At 36.0% G+C, this 26,897-nt stretch overlaps 1 protein-coding gene across 19 annotated transcripts in view; it reads right to left on the bottom strand.

The window, feature by feature from the left end:
- RHOT1 (ras homolog family member T1) overlaps positions 1 to 26,897 on the bottom strand; it is a 67,418-nt gene that overhangs the window by 20,051 nt on the left and 20,470 nt on the right. For 8 of the 19 annotated variants that reach the window (XM_082443701.1, XM_082443698.1, XM_082443692.1 and 5 more), the window contains 14 exons: positions 24,769 to 24,877; positions 24,370 to 24,471; positions 12,953 to 13,051; positions 12,329 to 12,437; positions 11,624 to 11,744; positions 9,371 to 9,455; positions 8,853 to 8,998; positions 7,395 to 7,495; positions 6,606 to 6,736; positions 5,836 to 5,919; positions 4,159 to 4,278; positions 2,959 to 3,161; positions 1,797 to 1,892; positions 32 to 154 (listed from right to left, as the gene is read on the bottom strand). In XM_082443701.1, coding sequence (XP_082299827.1) covers positions 32 to 154; positions 1,797 to 1,892; positions 2,959 to 3,161; positions 4,159 to 4,278; positions 5,836 to 5,919; positions 6,606 to 6,736; positions 7,395 to 7,495; positions 8,853 to 8,998; positions 9,371 to 9,455; positions 11,624 to 11,744; positions 12,329 to 12,437; positions 12,953 to 13,051; positions 24,370 to 24,471; positions 24,769 to 24,877 — 1,629 coding nt within the window. The remainder of the gene's footprint in view (positions 1 to 31; positions 155 to 1,796; positions 1,893 to 2,958; positions 3,162 to 4,158; positions 4,279 to 5,835; positions 5,920 to 6,605; positions 6,737 to 7,394; positions 7,496 to 8,852; positions 8,999 to 9,370; positions 9,456 to 11,623; positions 11,745 to 12,328; positions 12,438 to 12,952; positions 13,052 to 24,369; positions 24,472 to 24,768; positions 24,878 to 26,897) is intronic. The other 11 variants (XR_014257973.1, XR_014257974.1, XR_014257975.1 and 8 more) reach the window with 3 other exon arrangements.

The raw sequence follows: 26,897 nt of genomic DNA on the forward strand, positions 1-26,897 counted from the left end.
TGCCTGGTACCCAGTAAAGAAAGTTAAGAACCTGTTAAGAACTGCAGTGAAGATTTTGTTCTTTACAGATTGCAGCAAGTCTGAGTTGAGGAAGTTCTGACAGATGCAAAATGTACACCTGTTGCAGGTGCACATACAGCGTAACCGGGCATGGCTGCGAAAACACACAGAAGGACAGGAGTTGAGTTCTTACTTACAAATATGGCACAAGTCAGAGTGTGCCAACTTAAAAAAAAAAGATTTAGGCATAAGCAACACTAAGGAAAAGGACAGTGTGGGGCATGCTAAAGTTGTGCAGAATTCCACATTTACCAAAAATATAATAAACAGCAATAGCTCCCTCCTCCCTCCCTATAGAAAATCTAAGGAAAATTAGCTAACACTTTTGCTTTTTTGGAGGGGGGACAGAATTGTTAGTACAAGAGTTTTAGTGGAATAAATATGCACAGCAATAGATGGCACCCTCATCTAAATTAATAAAAGAAAAACTGAGTAAGCCACAGCACCCACCAAAAGGTCAGAGTTCGCTAGCATTTAAATAACCATCCCCTCCTCCTCCCTCAGTATATACACATGCCTGAAAACCAGGAAGGAGAAGAGTGACAAATACACAAAAGAGTCAAAAGACGAGTATGTTCAACCCTGAGGAGATATGAACAACATCGTCTTCAATTCATCAAGCACCATGGCTCCCAAAGGAAATCAAAGTGCTTCATAAATTTCTACTTGAACCCAAAATACAGGGTTAATTTCATCTGCTACCAAAACACACCAGCTAAGTATGATAATATGAAACTCTGGGTGAGGGTGTAAAAATCAACAATGGATCCAATTGATATTAGATATGAAATTTAGGGAGGCTTTCTGACTCCTTTCTGGTTGAGTGAGTTGCACTAGTTGGTACAGGCACGTGGGGCAGCCCATTTCACCTCCATTCTAACAACCAAAGTAGGGGGTCTCCAATGACTGCTCAGTGGTCAGAGCCACTCAGACATACAAGGCCATCACACCACCCCTGGAGAGGTACTGGCGCAGAACCCACTCAGAAGAGCGCCACCTGAAGAATCAATTACATCACTTCCTGTAACACCTGAACATTTTTTTAGAGGCTTCTCAGTCAATGGACTGGCCCAATCTGACTTGGCTTAGCTTGTGAGATCTGATGAGACCACAGCACACGGTGGCATGGTTGTGGAGATTAGCAGCATCCCAATAATGCCTAATTCCCAACATGAAGAAAAACAAGAATTAATTTTTTAAAAGACTCTTACAGGCTCAAGACATTCCATTTTAAAATCTGACTTATGATGAACATATCACTGCTACTAAGTCACTGCCAGCTGTCATACTGGAATCCATCTGTTATTTTATAAGTTGAATCTGACTCTTCAACATATACAGGCTCCACCCCCCAAAAAGGAGGGATGCAAAGTATGCTTAGCAACAGGGAGATGCTTCATGAGAAGTAGTTTCGGATTAACCATATAAACAAGTGTCCATGTATGTACATTTATCATATACACACACACACACACACACACACACACACACATATTGCAGTAAAATTTTAAAAATGCAGATCTAGAAACATAGTTGCAGTTATTTACAAGATTAAGACAGTGCATTTACATAGTAAAAAAAAAAAAGACACCATAGTATACAGTTAGGCAGTAAGCCTAACCAAGCAGTGCGTTTCTGGATAATTACTAAATGTGAATTATGGAGAAAAAGATTTGGTCATCTATAAGAAAATGTCAACAAAATGCCATAGAAGCCATAAAGAAAAAGTAACTTACAAAGCAGTTTTTAGAAAGACCCAGATTTTTCTCAAATTCTCTATTCTATCAGTGTTGCCCATGTCTCGGGAGAGTCTGTCTCTGTAATGATCCTCTCTGTAGATAACATACACGAAAGTTTTAAAGCAAAGGTAAACATAAAAAATAAGGTTTTGCTTATCTAACAGTAATAGGAAGGAATGACTTCTCTTCCAATACAAATAGAATTTCAAAGGTTTGCTGCATTTTTTTTAAAGTACTAGTTAATGGAACAGCAATAAAATTAACTCTGATTTGAAAAATCCGTGCAAATTAACAACCTTTTGAAAAACCTTGGCTTATAGCAATTTTTGAGTATTACTCTATGTTATACTGTACTTTTCATAAGAAGAAAAATAATTTAGAGAATAACATAATAATAAATAGAATAAACTGTAAAGTCCTGAGAAACGCACTGCCTGAAAAACTATCTTGTCACAAAACAGAATTTATACAAACACCGTACTTGAGGAGAATGCCATTAAGAACCATGCAATTTTAAGGCAGTTAGTAAACTACGAAGATGACCACAGTTATGTGCTTGTGCATATGCATGTATAGATATACAATAAATGTACATAAAATTTGTGGCTCATAACACAACGTAAAACATTTATATAGAAGGAATTCCAATTACAATTACTTTTTATAGCACTAAAAAAAGACATTATATCCTGAACTCAAACATACCCATAATTTAAACATAAATTCATAAAAGATTTTAGAATCCTTCACATACTCAAGGTCAATTAATCAGCAGAAAAAATATAAAAGTTAACTTTTTGTTCATATGGAAATGCCTTATTAGCATGATGTCAATTCCATTTTATTGAGTTTATTTATTCCATATATTTATTAAATAAATTCCATTTTATTGGGCTGAGTTTTATTGTACTATCCTATTAAGATAGTTACAGCCTGATCAAATATAGTCAAATATTATCAGAAGCACCATTGATATAATTTTCTTCTGGTACCCAAACCAAACCTGCTTTTACTCAAACTTGTCCCTTCTCATGACAAAGTCTCTTTCTGTTGCTGAACAACTTCTATGTGACAGAGATTCCACCCTCATGGCTAATAAAGGCATGCAATGTTACCACGAACCATGCAACACGAAAATCATGGCAGAGCAAGTACTTACGGGTACATGGCCATTGTTGTCAATTTAACAAAGATATCTTTACTGGGTGCATCAGCAGTATTGCAAGTGAAGGCTTGTGGTGGAGGCATTTTGTGTTTCCTGCAGAAATCAGTAGGTGAAATGCTATATTCTTGTTTGACTTCATGCAGGTCTGACTTTGCAGCTACGATTAAGCAAGGTATTCTGCTGTCCATAAAGTGTTGCTACAGAATAAAAAGTGAGATCAAAATCTGATGATAAGTTCAAAAATTACTAAATTTAACTAAATGGGCACTAAAATTTTTCTCTACATAGGCAAAGAAAGCATTAACAGTTTCAGGGAGAAAGTAAACTAAGAGGCAAAGACTGGCAGTTGTCTAGGTCAGTAGCATAATAAGACCAGGGCCACTTTTCTAATGTTGGTAACAATATAAACCTATAACAATTCTTCAAATTCAGTACAATTTGAAAAAAAAAATTTTTTTTCAAAAAGAAACAATACTTTGAAATAAAAAGAAATCTACCTAAATTCTCTCTCCTAAAGCACACTATTTTCATTTTTTGATATTACCTCTAGTCCTTAAGCACATGCATATATATATATGTTTACATAGTTGTAGTCATGCTGGACATAACCATTTAAAAATATAATACTGAATTTTCCATGTTTTCAGAATTCAAAACCATTACTTTTAATGGCTACATCAATTTCATAGGATCATTTTATCTCAATTTGGTAAACTATCCTCCTATTGTTAGACATTTGGATTATTTCCAGGTTTTTGCTATTAAAAACAATGCTAGAGTAAATTCCTTCGTACATACAGTTTTTTACTCTTATTGAATCTTGTTGATAATCTCAAAGTAACTGATAACTTTTCAAGCCTCTGGTTTATCCCCTTGCTCTATTATTATTCTTGGTATAACGGGCAACATATAATCCATGTGCATTCCTAAGACCTTCCATTAATGCAGAGGTTCTTAACCAGGAATGCACATCAGAGTCACATGTGGAAAAAAGTACTTTTAAAAATACAGATGTCTGCGACTCTACCACCTCAGAATGAAACCAGAACCTTTAGGGATAGGACACAAATGTATGTATTTTTGAAAAGCTCCACAAATAATTTTCTTATTTCCCTGGTTAGAAAACACCACATTACAATTCCATTAAACTCCTTATAAAGTTAAACTTGGTTTTAGACCAAAAGAGCAACAAACCTTAAAAATCCTGGCACAGTATTCAAAGGATTTAGGGTTACTGACATCATATACCAGGCACACAACATCACAAAGGATCTCAGCCTCAGTCAGAAATTCCGATTCTGAGATATCATGCAACTTGTAAAAAGAAAAAGACAGAAACATAAGTATCATACCACTGATGTAAAATTAAAGTCATGATGTTTTATTGTTTGCTTAACTTGACTTCCTAATTTAAAAATACTAGTTAAGCATAAATTTTCAGACTATTTTTGGAAGTAAGACATATAGATAAACAAGTAGCTTCTGATTTTTGAAGATGAAAAATGGTGATTAAGGTCCTACAGAAACTAACATTTAGTGAGTGACTAAAGTGTGCTAGGCAGGCCCTTTACATGCGTTCTCTACATACTATAGATAAGAAAACAGGCTAAAGAGATTAGGTCAACTGCCAAAGATAGCACAACTAACTAGTCATCAGACCAAAAATTGAACTCAGATATGATTCCCAAGTCTTTTTTCTTTCTACCACACCACCTTTCCTCCCCACCAATCAAAAACAAAAAGCAAAGGACGGTACATTAAGGTTATTTGGTTCTACTTCACTACCTACTCTTTTTCAATGTTTATTATAAAATATCTAAACATCCCATCTGTGATATGATAATGATCCAACAAGCGTAAAATTCAGTATTGAGCTATATAAGATAGTGCTTCTTTGTTGAGGAGAAGAAAGGGGAAGTGTAAAGTCAGAGGTGACTCAATATATTCCAAATAAAACACTATTAGAGCATGGATATTCAGAGACATGAAAGACATCAATTTGCAATGAATGGTTTTAACAATAAAACTGGAAAGTTAACGATCAGCAAGATTTACTGAGTACCCAATATACAGAATTATACTTAGGGGAAGAATGAGAGATAAACAGGTTTAACAAGAAACTGACAAAGAACTTTTATCATAAAGAGCAAAATATGCATAAAATTCAATGTGATTACCTGTATAGCAGAATAAACTATTTCCAAAAAGAAAAAAAAAAGGGAATGAACTTTCTTTAGTACTTATTATTTGTCGGGAGCTTCTCATATTAGTTAACTTAATAAGAAACTCAGGCTCAGAGAGAATAAGCAATTTGCCTGAGGTCACACAGCTGATCAGTGGTGGACCAGCATTCAGACCAAAATCAGACTGGATCCAAAAAGAACATAAAACCTCTTTCTACTATTTCATATTATCTTTTCAGTCATACCATTCTTTCAATCATTTTTTAGGCTACCACACTTGTTAACTACACTCCTCCCTGCTAAATAGATACAACCTGATTCAGATTACAGATTAAACTACCCCACACCTGCACAAAGGTCTTCAAACTAATTTCTAGTCAACAGAGGACATAATTTTTAAAAATAAAAGTGGAAGAAAGAGCAAAGAGGATTTAATTTTTTTTTTTTTTTTTTACTTTCTTACAGTGGTATAACACACAATTAAGCACACAGATAGGTGAATTTTTACTTATATCTACACCCATGTAATCACCACATGGATCAAGGGAATTAAAATTAATTCTAATGAATAAACCAGGTAAAAAAATAAATCACACAAAAACCATTCAATTAAATCCAATTATGTTTTCAAAGTCATTTAAAATGTACCCAATAATTAATAATCTTTATATGCCAGAAAATTTCTTACCAACAAGTATTTCTCTTGTCCATATACATAAACAGTGTTAATCGCATAGTATGATTTATGGTCATCACGAATTTTCTTCTGCCTCTGAAAACAACCAAAAACATCTCAGTATTTATAGTAAGAAATTACAGGAACTAGTTTTCATCAACATATGCACTCTGCATGTATGTGTGGGTGTGTTACCAAAAAAAGGATATTCTTCGCTACACTATGTATTATTCATCAATACAAAGGGGATATTGATTTTGTTTCTTAGCTCTTAAGGTCTAAAATAAAAGATGCATTTGTTCTGCATAAAGGGAAAGCAGTAGCTGAAAAGGAAGTAAACTATAGCACTGAAAGTTTATTCCAGAGCCACCTGCTGGCAATTCTCATTACACTATAATTTGGCCTGCTATTTCATCTAGAAATATGTCAATCTCCTTACTCAAGGCAGTAGTCAGAATTAGGTATCAGTATTCGGTTTAAAATATTCACTGTACATTTACTTCATGCCAAGCACTGTGTTTGATGCTTTCATATGTGTATTTATTTAATCTCCATCGAAAAGCTGGTTAAAAAAAAAAAGACAAATGATAGCTAACATCAATGAAGCAAAGATAAAGCTAGTTCAATGAGATTATTGTTACATTTTAGTTGTACCTTACTATTATACATAGGTCACTCAGTTCTACTAATCATCTAAAAAGGTAAATGGTTATGAAAAAATTATGTAAACTCGTGACTATAAAAATCTGTTGAGTAAAGTTCTATTTCTTGAGAACTCTCACCATTAAGTTTCTTCCAAGAAGAGCCTGAAGAACTCCACTTTTCCCACAGTTTTTCATCCCAATTACATTACATCTGAACACATTTCTTTGAGTCTGTTTTTTCTGAAGGTCTATCTTTTTATCTCTTGTTACTAAAAAGAAAAAAAAAAGCTAATTATGTACTGCTTAGACTCACTGAGCCTTCATTTCACATTCTGCAAAATAGGGTATTGCTATTTATCATTTTTACAATCAATAAACATACTGTACAGTAGTCAAGCTGTATGTGAAATAAAGTACAAAATATAATACAGAAGGGCCCCACTTAGTGAAAAAGATGCATTTCTGAAAGTCGGCTGTAAAGTAAACTTCTAGTAACCAAATGGTATTTATTTCATCATAAAATAAGTAGTACGTTTACATAACAAAATGATATCTCAAAAAATGAATGAAAATTACAATGAATATAGCCAATACTATATCGCATCTTTTTTTCTGTTATAAATTATTGTCATAACAAATTATAAACACAAGATAGACTGGTAAATACTTTTCATGCCCATAGCCCTCCCTGATTTTCATCAATGAAGTACCCTCAGGGGGAGACTAGAGGTAAAACCTCTACTCTTTCCTTTTTGATAAACAATCAAAAAGCAACTTACCTCAAAAGTGATTACCAAATCAAGGGTAAACAAATAGAGTATAGACATGGAAGACTAATGAAGATGCATTTATTTTCACTCTTTTTACATATGAAACTGGAATCTTAAAAAAAAATTTTTTCTAATTAAATAGCATTCAGATACTTACCTGTGATGGCTGAAGCTTGAGACTCTTGCTCAGTCAATATTGAATAGCCTAGATAACCCAAATACTCCAGGCACCGCTGCACATCTAAATAGGTCGTGAGCCTAGGAAAGGGAAGAGTTTAAAGTGTGAAAAGTTCCTAAATGAATATTTATTAAAAAAAAAAATTTACAACAGCTCAAATAATTTTACCACCAGACCCAGATAATTTTTGTCAGACTGCTTTAATTTCCCATGTGCCCAACCATGGCTTTTCCTACAGTGACATTCTTAGGGCAGAGATGAAAGGGACAAGAATGCAAGATGGGGGGTAGAGGGGACTCCTGTATCTATTCCACCTGCCCAGAGAGAGCAATGCCACACAGGTGAGCAGTGAGCAGCTGGTAAGATCTAGAGCAGGGATATTTTATATTATTTGCTTCCCAAGTTACATATTGTACTGCAAATACTAGCTAGTTAAGGACTTAATGATAATTAAATCTGAAAAGGTTTGCAAAAGGTGCAAAAAATAACTGAAAGGCTGAAAGGCACTTGAAAATAGTTAGCCTTTCGTATGATTTGAAAAAAGAACAGACCCTGGTGTTGGGAAAGTTATTCTCGCCAATGCTAAAGTAATTATGTCATTATGCACAACCAGAGAATTTTCTTAGCACCCTAGACAACAGGTCAACAAGACTGTAGACACCCTCACTAAGTCTAAGAGTTCACTGAAAACAAACAACAAAAAAACCCTCAAAGTAAGAATTCAGTGTCAAGTAAAATATGCTCTCCCCATATTCTGAAAATACACGATTTGTACAATGACAATGATGTTTCCAATTCCCTTAATCAAAAGTATTAAAACACACTGTAAATCAACTATACTCCAATAAAAAATTTTTTAAGCATTAAAATTTACTTCCATTTTTTTTTTTTTTTAAATAAATTTATTTATTTATTTATTTTTGGCTGTGTTGGGTCTTCGTTTCTGTGCGAGGGCTTTCTCCGGTTCTGGCGAGCGGGGGCCACTCCTCATCGCGGTGCGCGGGCCTCTCACGGCCGCGGCCTCTCCCATTGCGGAGCACAGGCTCCAGACGCGCAGGCTCAGTAGTTGTGGCTCACGGGCCCAGTCGCTCTGCGGCATGTGGGACCCTCCCAGACCAGGGCTCGAACCCGTGTCCCCTGCATTGGCAGGCGGACTCCCAACCACTGCGCCACCAGGGAAGCCCTCCTTCCATTTTTATATGACTTATTACTGTTTCCCTGTACCTCAACCAGAAGCAAACACATCCCTTCCTGATAAATTTATAGAACATCGATAGTTCATCTTAGAGATAGCAGCAGCACTATAAATCCTGCTCACAGGCAGCTATCATTGAAGCATTTCACAAGATCTGACAAATATACAAAATGATGAATGTAATGCACCATAATTTCAAACTAGCTGTAACTCTAGAGGAAAGAAGTGAGCTTTATACTCACGTCCACTGGGAAAGGAATCCCTGGTAGGTTATCCAGCCTTTTTCATTCGTACAAACTGTGTTATTCACATCTGGCCCCCAAGGTATGTAAGGGAAAACTTTAAACAAGTCTTTAAGCTCATCAGGTGACAAAGCACAGTCTCTATCCTGAAGATACACAAGGAAGTATACATAACATTTAGATATCTAAGAGGATAATTCCCAAATGCAAGAGCCCCCTAATCAAGTAAAGCTATGTTTCTAAAAACTAACAAATGAAGAGAAATTTTACATTTTATCAAGAAAACTCCTTACACATATATAAGGAAACCTATGCTAGGGTCTATCAGAAACTAGACTTTTTCATCTTGAGAAAATAATAAAGTAAATAATATGAGAAAGTATCTTTGCTAGTTTAAGAAAGTTTGGGTAATTTTTGGCTATGTGACAGGAATACCCAATAGCTCAGGGAACAGAGTTACATCATTCACAGGAAAATATTTTATCATATATCATGGAAAACTGCAGCTAAATGCTTACCAAATCATGCTTGTCAAAAGTACTTTGGAGAAACAAATATGCGTGATGATTTAATTCAGTAGTGCAATCAGGAGGTATTTTTAGCCTGTTGATGAAAAAAAAAAGTAAAATAAATCATTAACCAAATATTAAAATTTAATTGGAGAAATGAACATGAAATTGCAACAAGTCTTTTTGTAGGATGACAGCATTTACAGAACATGTTTTCTGTAGCCATTTAGACTTCCCCAGGGAAAGTCACTGCAGTGGTATGGCAATTCTCAGAAGAGTCATAATAGTGCTCATTCCAAGGTGACAGTTTTCTTAACTATCTGAAGGGCAGGTTGTATTAAAAAGTTTACAGACCATACTGATTAAACTGTAATGGGTTGTTCTTCCTACAAATCAATTATAAGTCAAAATTATGAGCTTTAAACAATGTCAACATTGTAATGAGTTGAAAATGATGTGAAGAGATGTTATTTCTGCCTGATTTGACCTTTGACACACCCTAAATTCGAGTCAATAAACATTTATCAAATGCACGGAGGTACTGGGGACATAAAAACAAGACAGGCTCCCTACCTCTAAGGAACCACATTCAAGCTGGAGACAGACCACAAGTAGATAACCTCACTATCTCAACGGAATGAGGCAACTGTTGAGTATGGGTAAACTACAGATGCAAGGGGAACCCCTGTAAAAGGGAACACCTTGGCCTGGGGATGGGAAGGTGTCAGCACTGCTGAGAGACACTGTCACCTGTATTGAGACTTGAAGGATAACAGACATGAATTAGGTTGGGGGGAGAGGGAGGAAGAGAGTAAAAATACCACGGGCAAAAGCCTGGAGTGGGAAACAATATCTGATTGGTAGACCAGAAATAGTTTAGTATTTACTTCTAGAATGAAGGCAGGGTGTGAGCCAGAGTGAGCAGATCATGAATGACCTCCTACACCAGGTTAAGAAGCTTAGGCTTTATCCTGTATTGAAGGGAAAGTGACATGGCAAAATCCATGTTGTATATCTACTAATCTAGCAGCAGTGTGAAGGACAGGGGCAGAGATTTTAATAAGAAGACTCAAGGGGTGACTTTGAAGGGGCTATTTAACAGAAAATTAAAGGTAGAGTGCAGAAAGAAATTAAAAGAGATCTTAGTGTAAGTCACAAAGCCATAAAAGATGGAGTTTCCTTATTGTCATACTTTAGAAAGCAATAAGCAACCTCCCGTAGAATTTATCTACCCACATAAATGGCACAGAAAAGAAAACTTGATAAAAAAGTCCTGGGACAAATGCATTCATTCAATATATATTTATTGAAAAACCTGGGAAATTACTTGAGCCAAGATTTAATAACTTTGACAAGGGAAGTTTTAACTTAGAACTGATTAATGGACCAGGAATCCAACTAGAAATTTTGCTTCCTTAATGATGGGGAAGGAAAAACAACAACAAAGTTTTTCTGAACCCTTACACGGAGAGCTAGCAGTGCTATGCTAAAATTAAAAAGGAGAACATGAAGATAATGTGCTACTGAAAAAGTGAAGAAAAAAGGCGAAAGGCTCAAAGGCCAGATCTTGGGAAGTCACTTCCCTGAAAAGCCTACTTCCCTTGGGTATGGGAGAGGCATCCTGTAGCAAGGCAGTCTCCTATTTCAGGGTGATGCTGGGTTCATCATTAAACATACAGAACTTAAACATATCACTATCTAAAGAAAAATAACCACAAAGAGACTGGTCGTTTAGGAAGAATACTTATTTTATCCTGAGCTGAAAACAGGCTATAAAACTTAGGGAAGAGAAGGACTAAAGAAAAGAAAAATGCTAACCAATATATTTCTGATCCCTTGACTCTAAAAACAAGTTCGTCTAGCATCTTTTATCTCCTTCCTCAATAAAATGAATAAAAAAAGATACTTGTATTCTTCATTAGAAGAAGAGGAAGAGTTTGAGCCATGCTATAAATCAGTGGCTCTCAACTGGGGATGATTTCACTCCTGAGGGGACATTTTTGGCTGTCACGACTCGGGGAAGAGATGCTACCGGCATCTAAGGATGTGCTAATAAACATCCTATAACTCGTAGAACAGGCTCTACAATAAAGAATTATCTAGTCCAAAATGTCAGTAGTGCCGAGTTTGAGAAACCCTGCTATAAACGGCTCTATAAATCTGTAAATTGTTCCTGAGTAGCTCAGAGCCTACCTACCAACGTGCTAAATAAAACTTTAAAATACTGGCAAGTGAAATAAATTAGAAGCCAAAGGTACATACAAGGGAAATAAATATTCAGGTGTCAAATCCAGATCGTCATCATAACCAAATCGTCGAAGCACAGTCCAAGTAGTTTCATGTCTCCCTCTCTGAATAAAAAGTGTGTGTAAAAAAAGAAAACCTGAAATAAAATAAATTAGTAAATATAACTGATGTGAAAATGGGTACAGAGTCACATGGGAGAAAAGCATGTAACACATAATGGCAAGAGCTAGACTACTGAACATATGTGTACTAGTCTTGCATATGGAAGGTCAAACCAAAACAAAGTTCACAACTGTCTCAAAGAGTTGATTTCAGAATCATTTCACAGATACACCCAAGTCAGCAAGAGATGGCACTACATGAAAGGGCCAAAAACATATCCCAAGGAATATACTGACATTCACATGGTTATATGATAAAAACAAATGAAATCATTTTAATTTTAAGATAAATTTGTTTCTGAAATCTCTTACCCGCAGATGGACCTCTGCACTCCTGAGATCCAATCAATTTCCCTACCTCTAATTTATACTCACAGTAAAGATAATTATCCCCACCAACACCTGTCTCTTCCAACTCTTAAACATCCAGGTTAGATTTTAGGTATATTAGTAAATACAAACATTTCCTTAAATATAGATAATACTATAAAGACTTCTGCCTTCTGCCAAATTTTGAAAATATTAAATTCAAAAGGGGGAAAAAGCACCATTCACCCACCTTTCAGTGTCAATCCACTATCAGCCACACCATCACTTATATGTTTTCTGACTACATTTTTGACATCTTCCAGAGCTTGAGGAGCTAACGGAGTGTTGAAACAAATTCTCTAGCAAAAAACATAAAAATAAAGTTAAAAACAAATCAGCATTAAAACCACAAATAATACAAATATTAATCCACAAAGCAACAGTAAATCAAAGAGTTGCACCCAAAGGAAACAAATTCTGAATTAGCAGAGCCTCTACTTTGTATTAAGTAAAACATGTCATACTTAGGATATGTTTTCCCTACTCTCCCCATCATGTTCCTAAAACACAGAGCTTTTTGTGTAGCTATGTTATACAAAACCGAGAAAGAAAAATAATTCAGAGTTCAGACTTCAAGTCATCTTTAATACACCCACTGTACACCATGAAATGACACTCTCAGAGTCCCCTCAGTTCCTAAGCATAAGAGAGTTTTATCCCCTAGGTAAAAATTAAATAGCCTGATGTGAAAGAGAGTTTTTACATGAAAGAGATGCATGTTTATCAAAATAACATTGTTCAAGCCAATAAATTTTTTCTCTTCTCAGCAAAAAAAGACCAAGATACACAAATATCTGAAATAAAAGAAGGCTACCTGAAAGAAGTTGAGTTCAGCATCATTGAGAGTACCATCATTATCTTGATCAGATATTTTAAATATACGAGTAAGGGCTTTTATACAGGCTGGTTTCATCTATAAATCATTGAGAAAAGAAACAATCGTTTTAATGTAAATAGCTGGGATTTTAAAATATGATTTTCATAAATATGCTGAGAAGAATTCTGAATGCTTTCACTGTCAAATACATAACATCAAATACAACCAACATGAAAAATGAACTAAAGCAAAGCCATTTCCTTTTATACCCAAGCCACTTTAAGTAAATGAGGCAATATTTACTTGGACCGATATCTGGAATGGTTAAACTCTCCCTTCGTGACCACACACCCTCTGAAGATGGGCAAAAGAGAAATTCATCTTTAGGGAAGATTCATTCTTCCAGTCATATAAAGAAGAAATGCCCTCTCTCATTCCATAAAGAATTTGAGCTGACATAAAACTATAGTAAAGGCTTTCCCCCCCCAACTTCTCTGATTTTTGACCTTCTAGCAGCAAAATGGGACTAAATGTTTTGGTCTGTCACTTGTGTGTGTGTATATATCAAAGCTGGGATATAAAATGTACTGATTCGCAAGCAGGTGACAAAATAGCACTGGTTGATAAGTGTACAAGTCTTTTACTAACTTCCTACTATGAGATAAGAATTACATTTTAAAAATTACATTTTTGACTCTACAACTTTTATAAGAAAAGCTGCTGGAAATGTACTTTGACAACTTTTATTTTAGGATTTATAATGGATAGAACAAATATTTGACTATTTAAAAATAAGCCCCACATGCTTCTAAGTTGTATAACTGCTATAGGAAAATCACTGTCAACAATTTTGAGAAAATAAAACTTTCAGGAAGATTTCTGAACACGGTGTGAACGTGGAGGGAGATATCTTATGGACATCTGAATAAGAGAAATGAGATGGAAAGGGGAGGAAATGTGTACTTGTTAGCTTACTAACTTCAGTGATATGGCTCTCCAGAGCAAACAGTAACGATGAGTTTTGATCACACTAACATGTCAAACTCAAGTGCATAAAATAAGTTCTTTTAAAAATAGGAAGGAAGTATAGCTGATTCACTTTGTTACAAAGCAGAAACTAACACACCACTGTAAAGCAAATATACTCTAATAAAGGTGTTAAAAAAAAAAAAGGAGGGCTTCCCTGGTGGCGCAGTGGTTGAGAATCTGCCTGCCGATGCAGGGGACACGGGTTCGAGCCCTGGTCTGGGAAGATCCCACATGCCACGGAGCAACTAGGCCCGTGAGCCACAACTACTGAGCCTGCGCGTCTGGAGCCTGTGCTCCGCAACAAGAGAGGCCACGATGGTGAGAGGCCCGCGCATCGCGATGAAGAGTGGCCCCCGCTTGCCGCAACTGGAGAAAGCCCTCACACAGAAACAAAGACCCAACACAGCCAAAAATAAATAAATAAATAAATAATTAAAAAAAAAAAAAAGATAGCCACCAGAGTCAAGATGCAAAAAAAAAAATGAAGGAACAGTTATCTTCTTTTGGTTTAAATAGGGGCTCTAGGAGAGCAACTTGATATAATGATAAAAAGGTAAAATCTAAGACATAAAGAGATTAGAAAGAACTGAGAAAAAGAAGTCAAACATTTAGGGAGCACTGGTCAGGGCTTTCTTCATAAAAGAACGTTAAATGGACTATAACCTATCACATTCATGGATAATTTTTTAAGCAAAAATAAGATATTGCTTCTATAAATGTGATCCTAATATTAGATATTCAAGATTAATAAAGATCACATTATATTTTATTTACTCTTCTTTTAAAAATCTGTTACATAGTAATCTAAACGTTTCAAAAAGTAGCAAAGCTAGAATGGTGCAGAAAACAGACTCTAAAACTAACTTTTTATTTGCAAGTGGTTTTTCCTTGTATCATAAAATGCTACATTAAAAAAAGTAATTGAAGAAAAACAGTGATGCATTTTTCATTAAAGCTTGAAATGCATCAGGAGCAAAAGCGCTCTAACGTACTAGCTCAATACGATATTTAAATATTAACCTCTTAAAATATAACACCAAAAAATGACTACTTTTTAAAAGTATTAAAAATTATACTTTAATAAAACTAAAATATTTTGGCAGTAATAAAATAAACTCATTTTGCATATAAAGTAATCTAAACCCTCACACAGATCTTTTCCATTATTAGGTAAGCAGAGGACTCCACGGGTCATACAGAGTCCATCATCACTGGAAACATATTTCAAATTCAGGCTTTAATTTAGAATATAATCTTTCTGATGATCCTACCTCAAATCTGTGTTAAAAAGCTTATTAATGTTGTCTAAATAAAAGATTCTGTTATAAGCTTAGACTCAAGGCTTGTACTTGTATAAATCAAGGCATATAGTCTCTAAAAGTTACAGATTTTGCCTTAGGCAGGTCCACCTAAGAAATGACTAACAGATGGTAATAGGTGTTTTACAGGGAAGGGAGGATTAGCAGATTAGCAGAACTAATAATAGGCCTAAGAAAAAAGTAGCAATTAGAGAATCGAGAACAAACTAACAGTGGGGATTTAATGTACTGCTAGGCTAAGCTCAGAAGTAAATCTCTACAGTATGAGACTGTTTCCCAAATTTTCTTGATCATAAGATATAGCACCTGGCTGAATCAGAATGGAATCTGTATTTTTAACAAGTACACCTAGTGACTATTATGAGGTGAATTTGGGAAATACTGAATTAAGAGCAAGTTAGAAATAAACACTCCAATTAAGGAACAGTAAACCAGGATTAAGGAAGAGTAAATCAGGGTCAGATTAAGGGATAACTCAGATTAATATTTATACCAGGGGTCAGCACTTTTTTGGTAAAGAGCTACATAGCAAATACTTTAGGCTTTGGGGGTCAACAGGCAAAATCAAGGATATCATGTAGGTACTTACATAGCAAGAGATAATCAAATTTCCACAAAGTTTTTATTAATGAAATTAAAAATACAGTAGTAACTGAGTATACATTTACTATACAGGTGTACTAATGAGAAGGATGGAATTCCTCGTAGAGGGATAACATTTGGCTTCATTAGGGTTCAAAGTTAATGTTCCCTATCTTGTAATAACCTATAATGGAATATAATCTGCAAAAAAACCCACAAAAACAAAAAACAAATCACTATGCTATACACCCGAAACCAACACAATATTGTAAATCAACTATACTTAAAATAAAAAAAAAGTCAGCATTCCCTATCATGAAAATCAATTCCAAGTGTTCAGCTGTTAATGCTGATCTGTAATGAGATTTTACATATTTCATCTTTGAAAATGTCTTTTTACACAGATACACACTGCCAATAGTGACACATATCTGTAAACATATAACTTTAATTGAGCACATTCATCACTTGGAAGGCATTTACAGAATCATATTTGATTTTTTTTTTGCTATTGCCTGTTAACACATCATTACACTGCAGATTGATCAGTTCCAACTGAAGGATGGGTGGAAGCTCCTCAACTGCATGGTCAAATGGATTAGGAAATAAGGAAATTTCTTTTGCACGTGCATTTAGGTCCAAAAACACCAATGCTGAAATTAGAGCTCAGAATATATATCTGTTTTGCCATCTGAAAACCCACTTTTTTTCTTTTCTTGTTTTGGCATGATAGGTATATACTGATAATAAAAAAATAAAATGCTGCAGTACAGTGGTACACATGGTACATGAAACGCTGCCGCATTTGAACCGTGTCAGTCCAGTTAGCAGTGCACTGAGCAGCAGTGTGATGACAGTTACCACATATAAGCTCTGTTGCAACTATGCAACTCTGCCTTTGTAACAGGAAAGTACAGACAAACATAAAGGAATGAAGGTGGTTGTGTTGCAATAAAACTTATTTATCAATGGTGAAATCTGAATGTCATATAATTTTCCCATATCTCAAAATATTATTCCTTTTGATTTTCTCCCCAATCATTAAAAAATGTAAAATGTATCTTAGCTCATAGGCTGTATAAAAACAGGTGGCAGGCCAAATTTGGCCTGTGGGTCAGTTCTGCAACCACTCACCGATACTATAAACTTTTCCTGAAAAAAATGTTTTCAGGAAACTTTTTTTCCCCCAGCAAACTTTTATTTCTTAAAAACTCAAAAACAACAACAAAAGAAACAAATAACTCCATTAAGAAATGGGCAAAATACTCAAATAGACCTTTCTCCAAAGAAGATATACAAATGGCCAATAAGCACATGAAAAGATGTCCAATATCATTAGCCATCAAAGAAATGCAGTTCAAACAACAATGAGATACCACTCACATCTACCAGGATAGCTATAAACAAACAAACAGAGGTGGGGGTTGGGGAATAACAAGTGTTGGCAAAGATGTGGAGAAATTGGGACTTTCATATAGTTTAGTGGTTCCTCAGTAAGTAAAACATAAAATTACCAAATGACCTAGCAATTCCACTGCTAAATAGACACTCAAAACAGGGGTTCAAACTTATGTGCGAATGTTCTTAGCAGCTCTATTTAGAACAGCCAAAAAGTGGAAGCAACCCGAATATCCAACAACAGAAGAATGGATAAACAGAATGTGGTATATCCATAAAATGAAGTATCATTTGACCATAAAAAGGAATGAAGTACTAATAACGCTACAACATGGATGGATGTACCTTGAAAACGTTACACTAAGTGAAAGAAGTCAGACACAGGGACTTCCCTGGTGGCGCAGTAGTTAAGAATCTGCCTGCCAATGCAGGGGACACGGGTTCAAGCCCTGGTCTGGGAAGATCCCACATGCCACAGAGCAACTAAGCCCATGCACCACAACTACTGAGCCTGCGTGCCACAACTACTGAAGCCCGCATGCCTAGAGCCCATGCTCCGCAACAAGAGAAGGCACCGCCATGAGAAGCCCATGCACCACAACAAAGAGTAGCCCCCATTTGCCACAACTAGAGAAAGCCATGCGCAGCAACAAAAACCCAACGCAGCCAAAAATTAATTAATTAATTTTAAAAAATAAATAGGCACAAGACTCTTAGATAGCCTCATCCACCAGAGGGCAGACAGCAGAAGCAAGAAGGACTACAATTCTGCAGCCTGTGGAACAAAAACCACATTCACAGAAAGATAGACAAAATGAAAAGGCAGAGGACTTTGTACCAGATGAAGGAACAAGATAAAACCCCAGACAAACAACTAAATGAAGTGGAGATAGGCAACCTTCCGGAAAAAGAATTCAGAATAATGATAGTGAAGATGATCCAGGACCTCGGAAAAAGAATTGGAGGCAAAGATCGAGAAGATGCAAGAAATGTTTAACAAAGACTGGGAAGAATTAAAGAACAAACACCTAGAAGAATTAAAGAATGAACAAACAGAGATGAACAATACAATAACTGAAATGAAAAATACACTAGAAGGAATCAATAGCAGAAAAACTGAGGCAGAAGAACGGATAAGTGACCTGGAAGACAGAATGGTGGAATTCACTGCCGCGGAACAGAACAAAGAAAAAAGAATGAAAAGAAATGAAGACAGCCTAAGAGACTTCTGGGACAACATGAAACACAGCAACATTCGCATTATAGGGGTCCCAGAAGGAGAAGAGAGAGAGAAAGGACCCGAGAAAATATCTGAAGACATTATAGTCAAAAACTTCCCTAACATGGGAAAGGAAATAGCCACCCAAGTCTAGGAAGCGCAGAGAGTCTCAGGCAGGATAAACCCAAGGAGAAACATGCTGAGACACATAGTAATCAAATTGACAAAAATTAAAGACAAAGAAAAATTATTGAAAGCAACAAGGGAAAAATGACAAATAACATACAAGGGAACTCCCATAAGGTTAACAGCTGACTTCTCAGCAGAAACTCTACAAGCCAGAAGGGAGTGACACGATATATTTAAAGTGATGAAAGGGAAGAACCTACAACCAAGATTACTCTACCCAGCAAGGATCTCGTTCAGATTCGATGGAGAAATCAAAAGCTTTACAGACAAGCAAAAGCTAAGAGAATTCAGCACCACCAAACCAGCTCTGCAACAAATGCTAAAGGAACTTCTCTGGCCGGAAACACAAGAGAAGAAAAGGACCTACAAAAACAAACCCATAACAATTACGAAAATGGTAATAGGAACATACATATTGATAATTACCTTAAACGTGAATGGATTAAATGCTCCAAACAAAATCACAGGCTTGCTGAATGGATACAAAAACAAGACCCATATATATCCTGTCTACAAGAGACCCACTTCAGACCTAGGGACACATACAGACTGAAAGTGAGGGGATGGAAAAAGATATTCCATGCAAATGGAAATCAAAAGAAAGCTGGAGTAGCTATACTCATATCAGATAAAATAGACTTTAAAATAAAGAATGCTACAAGAGACAAGGAAGGACACTACATAATGATCAAGGGATCAATCCAAGAAGAACATATAACAATTATAAATATATATGCACCCAACATAGGAGCACCTCAATACATAAGGCAACTGCTAACAGCTGTAGAAGAGGAAATCGACACTAACACAATAACAGTGGAGACTTTAAACCTCACTTACACCAATGGACAGATCATCCAGACAGAAAATTAATAAGGAAACACAAGCTTTAAGTGACACAATAGACCAGATAGATTTAATTGATATTTATAGGACATTCCATCCAAAAACTGCAGATTACACTTTCTTTTCAAGTGCACACGGAACATTCTCCAGGATAGATCACATCTTGGGTCACAAATCAAGCCGTGGTAAATTTAAGAAAATTGAAATCATATCAAGCATCTTTTCTGACCACAACGCTATGAGATTAGAAATCAACTGCAGGGAATAGGGCTTCCCTGGTGGCGCAGTGGTTGAGAATCTGCCTGCTAATGCAGGGGACACGGGTTCGAGCCCTGGTCTGGGAAGATCCCACACGCCGCGAAGCAACTAGGCCCGTGAGCCACAACTACTGAGCCTGCACGTCTGGAGCCTGTGCTCCGCAACAAGAGAGGCCGCGATAGTGAGAGGCCCGCGCACCGCGATGAAGAGTGGCCCCCACTTGCCGCAACTAGAGAAAGCCCTCGCACAGAAACGAAGACCCAACACAGCCAAAAATAAAAATAATAAAAAAAAAAAAAAAAAAAAAAAGATATCAATTGCAGGGAATAAAACGTAAAAAACACAAACACATGGAGGCTAAACAATACGTTACTAAACAACCAAGAGATCACTGAAGAAATCAAAGAGGAAATCAAAAATTACCTAGAGACAAATGACAATGAAAACATGATGATCCAAAACCTATGGGATGCAGCAAAAGCAGTTCTAAGAGAGAAGTTTATAGCAATACGAGCCTACCTCAAGAAACAAGAAAAATCTCAAATAAACAATCTAAACTTACACCTAAAGGAACTAGAGAAAGAAGAACAAACAAAACCCCAAGTTAATAGAAGGAAAGAAATCATAGAGATCAGAGCAGAAATAAATGAAATACAAACAAAGAAAACAATAGCAAAGATCAATAAAACTAAAAGATGGTTCTTTGAGAAGATAAACAAAATGGTAAACCTTTAGCCAGACTCATCAAGAAAAAGAGGGAGAGGACTCAAATCAATAAAATTAGAAATGAAAAAGGAGAAGTTACAACGGACACCACAGAAATACAAAGCAGCATAAGAGACTACTACAAGCAACTCTATGCCAATAAAATGGACAACCTGGAAGAAATGGACCAATTCTTAGAAAGGTATAACCTTCCAAGACTGAACCAGGAAGAAATAGAAAATATGAACAGACCAATCACAAGTAATGAAATTGAAACTGTGATTAAAAATCTTCCAACAAACAAAAGTCCAGGACCAGGTGGCTTCACAGGTGAATTCTATCAAACATTTAGAGAAGAGCTAACACCCATCCTTCTCAAACTCTTCCAAAAAATTACAGAGGAAGGAACACTCCAAAACTCATTCTATAAGGCCACCATCACCGTGATACCAAAACCAGACAAAGATACTACAAAAAAAGAAAATTACAGACCAATATCACTGATGAATATAGATGCAAAAATCCTCAACAAAATACTAGCAAACAGAATCCAACAACACATTAAAAGGATCATACACCATGATCAAGTGGGATTTATCCCAGGGATGCAAGGATTCTTCAATATACGCAAATCAATCAATGTGATACACCATATTAACAAATTGAAGAAGAAAAACCATATGATCATCTCAATAGATGCAGAAAAAGTTTTTGACAAAATTCAACACCCATTTATGATAAAAACTCTCCAAAAAGTGGGCACAGAGGGAACCTACCTCAACATAATAAAGGCCATATAAGACAAACCCACAGCAAACATCATTCTCAATGGTGAAAAACTGAAAGCATTTCCTCTAAGATCAGGAACAAAACGAGGATGTCCACTTTCACCACTATTATTCAACATAGTTTTGGAAGTCCTAGCCACGGCAATCAGAGAAGAAAAAGAAATACAAGGAATACAAATTGGAAAAGAAGAAGTAAAACTGTCACTGTTTGCAGATAACATAATTCTATACATAGAGAATCCTAAAGATGCCACCAGAAAACTATTAGAACTAATCAATGAATCTGGTAAAGTTGCAGGATACAAAATTAATGCACAGAAATCTCTTGCATTCCTATACACTAACAATGAAAGATCAGAAAAAGAAATTAAGGAAACAATCCCATTCACCAATGCAACAAAAAGAATAAAATACCTAGGAATAAACCTACCTAAGGAGGTAAAAGACCTGTATGCAGAAAACTATAAGACACTGATGAAAGAAATTAAAGATGACACAAACAGATGGAGAGATATACCATGTTCTTGGATTGGAAGAATCAATACTGTGAAATTACTATACCACCCAAAGCAATCTACAGATTCAATGCAATCACTATCAAATTACCAGTGGCATTTTCTACAGAACTAGAACAAAAAATATTAAAATTTGTATGGAGACACAAAAGACCCCGAATAGCCAAAGCAGCCTTGAGGGAAAAAAACGGAGCTGGAGGAAACAGACTCCTGGACTTCAGACTATACTACAAAGCTACAGTAATCAAGACAATAGGGTACTGGCACAAAAACAGAAATATAGATCAATGGAACAGGATAGAAAGCCCAGAGATAAACCCACGCACCTATGGTCAACTAATCTATGACAAAGGAGGCAAAGATATACAATGGAGAAAAGACAGTCTCTTCAATACGTGGTGCTGGGAAAACTGGACAGCTACATGTAAAAGAATGAAATTAGAACACTCCCTAACACCATATACAAAAATAAACTCAAAATGGATTAAAGACCTAAATGTAAGGCCAGACACTATAAAACTCCTGGAGGAAAACATAGGGTGAACACTCTTTGACATAAATCACAGCAAGATCTTTTTTGATCCACCTGCTAGAGTAATGGAAATAAAATAAAAAATAAACAAATGGGACCTAATGAAACTTAAAACCTTTTGCACAGCAAAGGAAACTACAAACAAGACGAAAAGACAACCCTCAGAATGGGAGAAAATATTTGCAAACAAATCAACAGACAAAGGATTAATCTCCAAAATATATAAACAGCTCATGCAGCTCAATATTAAAAAAACAAACAACCCAATCCAAAAATGGGCAGAAGACCTAAATAGACATTTCTCCAAAGAAGACATACAGATGGCCAAGAAGCACATGAAAAGTTGCTCAACATTACTAATTATTAGAGAAATGCAAATCAAAACTACCATGAGGTATCACCTCACACCAGTTAGAATGGGCATCATCAGAAAATCTACAAACAACAAATGCTGGAGAGGGTGTGGAGAAAAGGGAACCCTCTTGCACTGTTGGTGGGAAGGTAAATTGATACAGCCACTATGGACAACAGTATGGAGGTTCCTTAAAAAACTAAAAAAAGAATTACCATAGGACCCAGCAATCCCACTACTGGGCATATACCCAGAGAAAACCGTAATTCAAAAAGACACATGCACCCCAATGTTCATTGCAGCACTATTTACAATAGCCAGGTCATGGAAGCAACCTAAATGCCCATTGACAGACGAATGGATACAGAAGATGTGGTACATATGTACAATGGAATATTACTCAGCCATAAAAAGGAATGAAATTGGGTCATTTGCAGAGACGTGGATGGATCCAGAGACTGTCATACAGAGTGAATTAAGTCAGAAAGAGAAAAACAAATATCGCATATTAACGCATACATGTGGAACCTAGAAAAATGGTACAGATGAACCGGTTTGCAGGGCAGAAATAGAGACACAGATGTAGAGAACAAACGTATGGACACCAAGGGGGGCAGTGGGGGTGTGGGTGGGGGTGTGGGTGGGATGAACTGGGAGATTGGGATTGACATGTATACACTGATGTGTATAAAATGGATGACTAATAAGAACCTGCTGTATAAAAAATAAATTAAATAAAATTCAAAAATAAATAAATAAATAAGTAAATAAAAGAAGCCAGACACAACAGACCACATATTGTATGATTCCATTTATATGAAATGTCCAGAATAAGCAAATCCATAGAGACAGAAAGAAGATTAGTGGTTGCCAAAAACTGGGGTAAGGAAGGAGGGGGTAATGGGAGTGACTGCTAGTGGGTACAAGGTTTCTTTTGGGGAGATGAAACGCTCTGGAGTCAGACAGTGAGGATGGACACACAATTTTGTGAATACATTAAAAATCACTGAAGAGAACACTTCAAAAGGGTGAAATTTATGGTATGTGAGTTACATCTCAATTTAAAAATTAATTTTAAAAGTCTATGGTAAAATATTGTTAAATTTTAGATATTTCATTAAGGAATTACTGTGTTTCTAAGCTATGGAACAAAAGGGAGTATTCAAATTGTATTACATATAGTACCCATGTCAAATAATTACACAAGTTTTTTGCTTGTATGTGTTTTTAAGTTTGTGGATTTTTTTCTTTGATTTGAATATTATTTTTTTTATTTATTTTTTTATACAGCACCTTCTTATTAGTTATCTATTTTATACATATTAGTGTATATGTCAATCCCAATCTCCCAATTCATCCCACAGATTCGTGGATTTAATAGTAGCAAAACAAGTAGACCATTAGTTAAGTCTTTGGACTTTTTGTTGTTACAATTGCCAATTCTGTTTGTTTTAATGGTATTTCCTGAAATAATATTTGATCTGGAATATTATTCTGACTATTTAATGTGAATGTCTTTGAAGAAAAGTACCTAGAAAATATAACAGTATAGTAAGCAATAAATTTTAATTTTAGCAGTTTAGATGAATACTTCAGAGTTACTAAAAATCGTTATCATAACGGAGTTACTACCTACACATTCCAGCCCCTACTAACATAGCCTGGTGGGATGGAGGGTTTACCTCTTTCTCCTCTGGGCAGTACAGGGGCCCTGTAGGATGAAGAACAGCTTTCTGTGCATAATAGAAGAGCTCCGATATGTTCTTCAGATTTTTTGCTGAACACTGAAAAGAAAGTTTAAAATTTTTCACTCTGAAAGCAATTATGAGAGCTAAAAATATTTTTTAAACTATCAACATTCCTTGAAGAAACTGAAAAAAGTGCATTTTTCTTAGTGGATATCACAATATGACTGTCTACAAAGAGCTCAGAGGCCATCTCCAAGTTCTCTGTTTTATTTGGTTTACATGACTTCACAAACAAATTTATTCCACCCCACATCTTCCCTCCCTCCTATTCTGAACCTCAATTTAGTGAGAATTCACCAACCGTAAATTTCAAAATCAAATGATACGGCATACCTCCACACAGGTTTCTATTTCTGTGTACTGGTTCATAATAGGAAGGATGGTCTCCATACTACTGTATTCCACCAGATCAGATTTGTTCCCAACCAATATCAAAGGCAGCCTGAAATAAACAGGGCACATTGTAATAATAAGGAAGGCAGAAGACATTAGATTTATATTTTAATGTACATTGTAACCTAGTCTAACTAATAAGATTTACTTAATCTGCTCAATATGAACCCTCTATCTTAGTCAGCCCAAGCACCCTGGAAAGCATGTTCATAATCAACAAATATTTACTGAGTTCCTATTATAAGCCAGGGACTGTTCTAAGCATTACAGACACAAGACAGAAAAGGTCCCCGCTCACTCTCATAGTGCAAATCAGAAAATGGACAATAAGCAAATAAACAAAGACACTTTCCAATTCTGTAAGTGCAATGAAGGAAATAAACAGGGGGATATGGGATAAAGTAACGGGAGGGGGCTAACTCTACATGGTAATCAGGGAAAAATCTCTCTGACAAGGTGGCATTTGAGCCAAGGAGTGAAGGATGAAATGGAATCTGTTACGTGAAAAGCCAAGAAAGAGCTGGCTGGGAAGAAGGGACAGCATGTGCAAAAGCCCCGAACTGAAAAAACATTCCCATGAGTCCAAAGAACAGAAAAATGCCAGAGTGGCTGAAGAGTACTGGTACAAGGGGAAGAGGTATGAAATGGAGTTGGAGAGAGGAACAAAGGCCAGACACAAAAGGAATTACAGCTGCAGTAAAGAGTGTGTGTTTTATTTTAAGTGTAAAAAGGGAAGCCACAGAAGGGTTATAACTGGGTGAATGATATGATCCAAATGATATTTTAAAATGCAGTCATTTGTTATCTTTGAGAGATACATACTGAAATGTTTACAGTACAATATGATGTCTGATTTGTTCAAAATGATCCCAAGGGAAGGGGTAATAAATGAAACAACACTGGCCATGAGTTGTTAATTACTGAAGCTGGATGACTGATACAGAGGGATTCGTTATACTATTCTCTCTACTTTTGTATATGTTTGATTTTTTTTCAATAATAAAAAAGTTTTTTTATGTGATACCTTGGATTAGGGCAATGAAGGTGAAGAGGAAATATTCAGATTTGAGATATATTTTAGAAGTAGAACGAACAGGAGCAATGGGTAGATTAAATATGGAGATTGAAGGAAAACAGAAATCAAGAAAAATAAACAGATTTTTTTGGCTGGACAAAATGCGTAGAGCTTCTGAGACAGAAAAGACTGAGAAATCTGGGTGGGGGGGCAGTGGGGAGTAGGCAGGGAATTAAGGATTTTGTTTTAAACAAATTAAATCTGACAGGCCTATCAGAAATCTGAACGGGGATTACCAAGGAGTACTAGCCCAGTGGAGAACAATTATTTGTACATCCCACAAGAAAGCTTAAAGGGAAAGCAAATCATCTTGCTGGAACTCCAGATTGCAAAAGAAATACTTGCAAGCATTTATTTAACCACCTAGTGTGGTTATTATGTGTAAAAGGACTGGCCCACTTCATAACCCAAATATAGATTGTTAATAGAGCCAGAAGGGTTTCCAAAAATGTGCTGCTTTACAACCAAAGGTATGCTCAGAATAATTTATGGATCTTAAAAAAAAAAATACACATGTCCAAGCCCTACTCCAAACCTACAGATTCTAAAACTCAAAGGGTGGAGCAAAGGCACCTACATTGTTTTAAAGTACTTCAGGCGACAGTGATGGGCACCCCTGACTAAGGAGCACTGTGATAATGGTACAAGGAAGTCCTAAGTAAGAACACATGTGTAACAAATATAAACTTAAGGTATGAGGCCCAGGAAAGAAGGTATTGGGAAAATGTGAAGTCCATACACTAAAGAAATAGACCACCTTGGAACAAATCAACCACAAGAGAAATAAATATGCTCACATGATTCAGGAAGGGGTAAAAGTATAGCCACACCTGAGAAAGCACAATTAGATCTCCAAATATTGAAAGCCACTTTCAGATGGCATACTAAAAGGGCCACAAGACTAGCCAGCTAGTTTCTAAAGAGCAGTTTAGGAAGCTGTCGTAGTAGAGCCCATTTTAAAAATTCAGTTGTTCAAGCTAGTGCTTGAGAGATC

The sequence above is a fragment of the Balaenoptera physalus genome, assembly GCF_965194825.1.
Source record: "Balaenoptera physalus genome assembly, chromosome: 20".
NCBI lineage: Eukaryota > Metazoa > Chordata > Mammalia > Artiodactyla > Balaenopteridae > Balaenoptera > Balaenoptera physalus.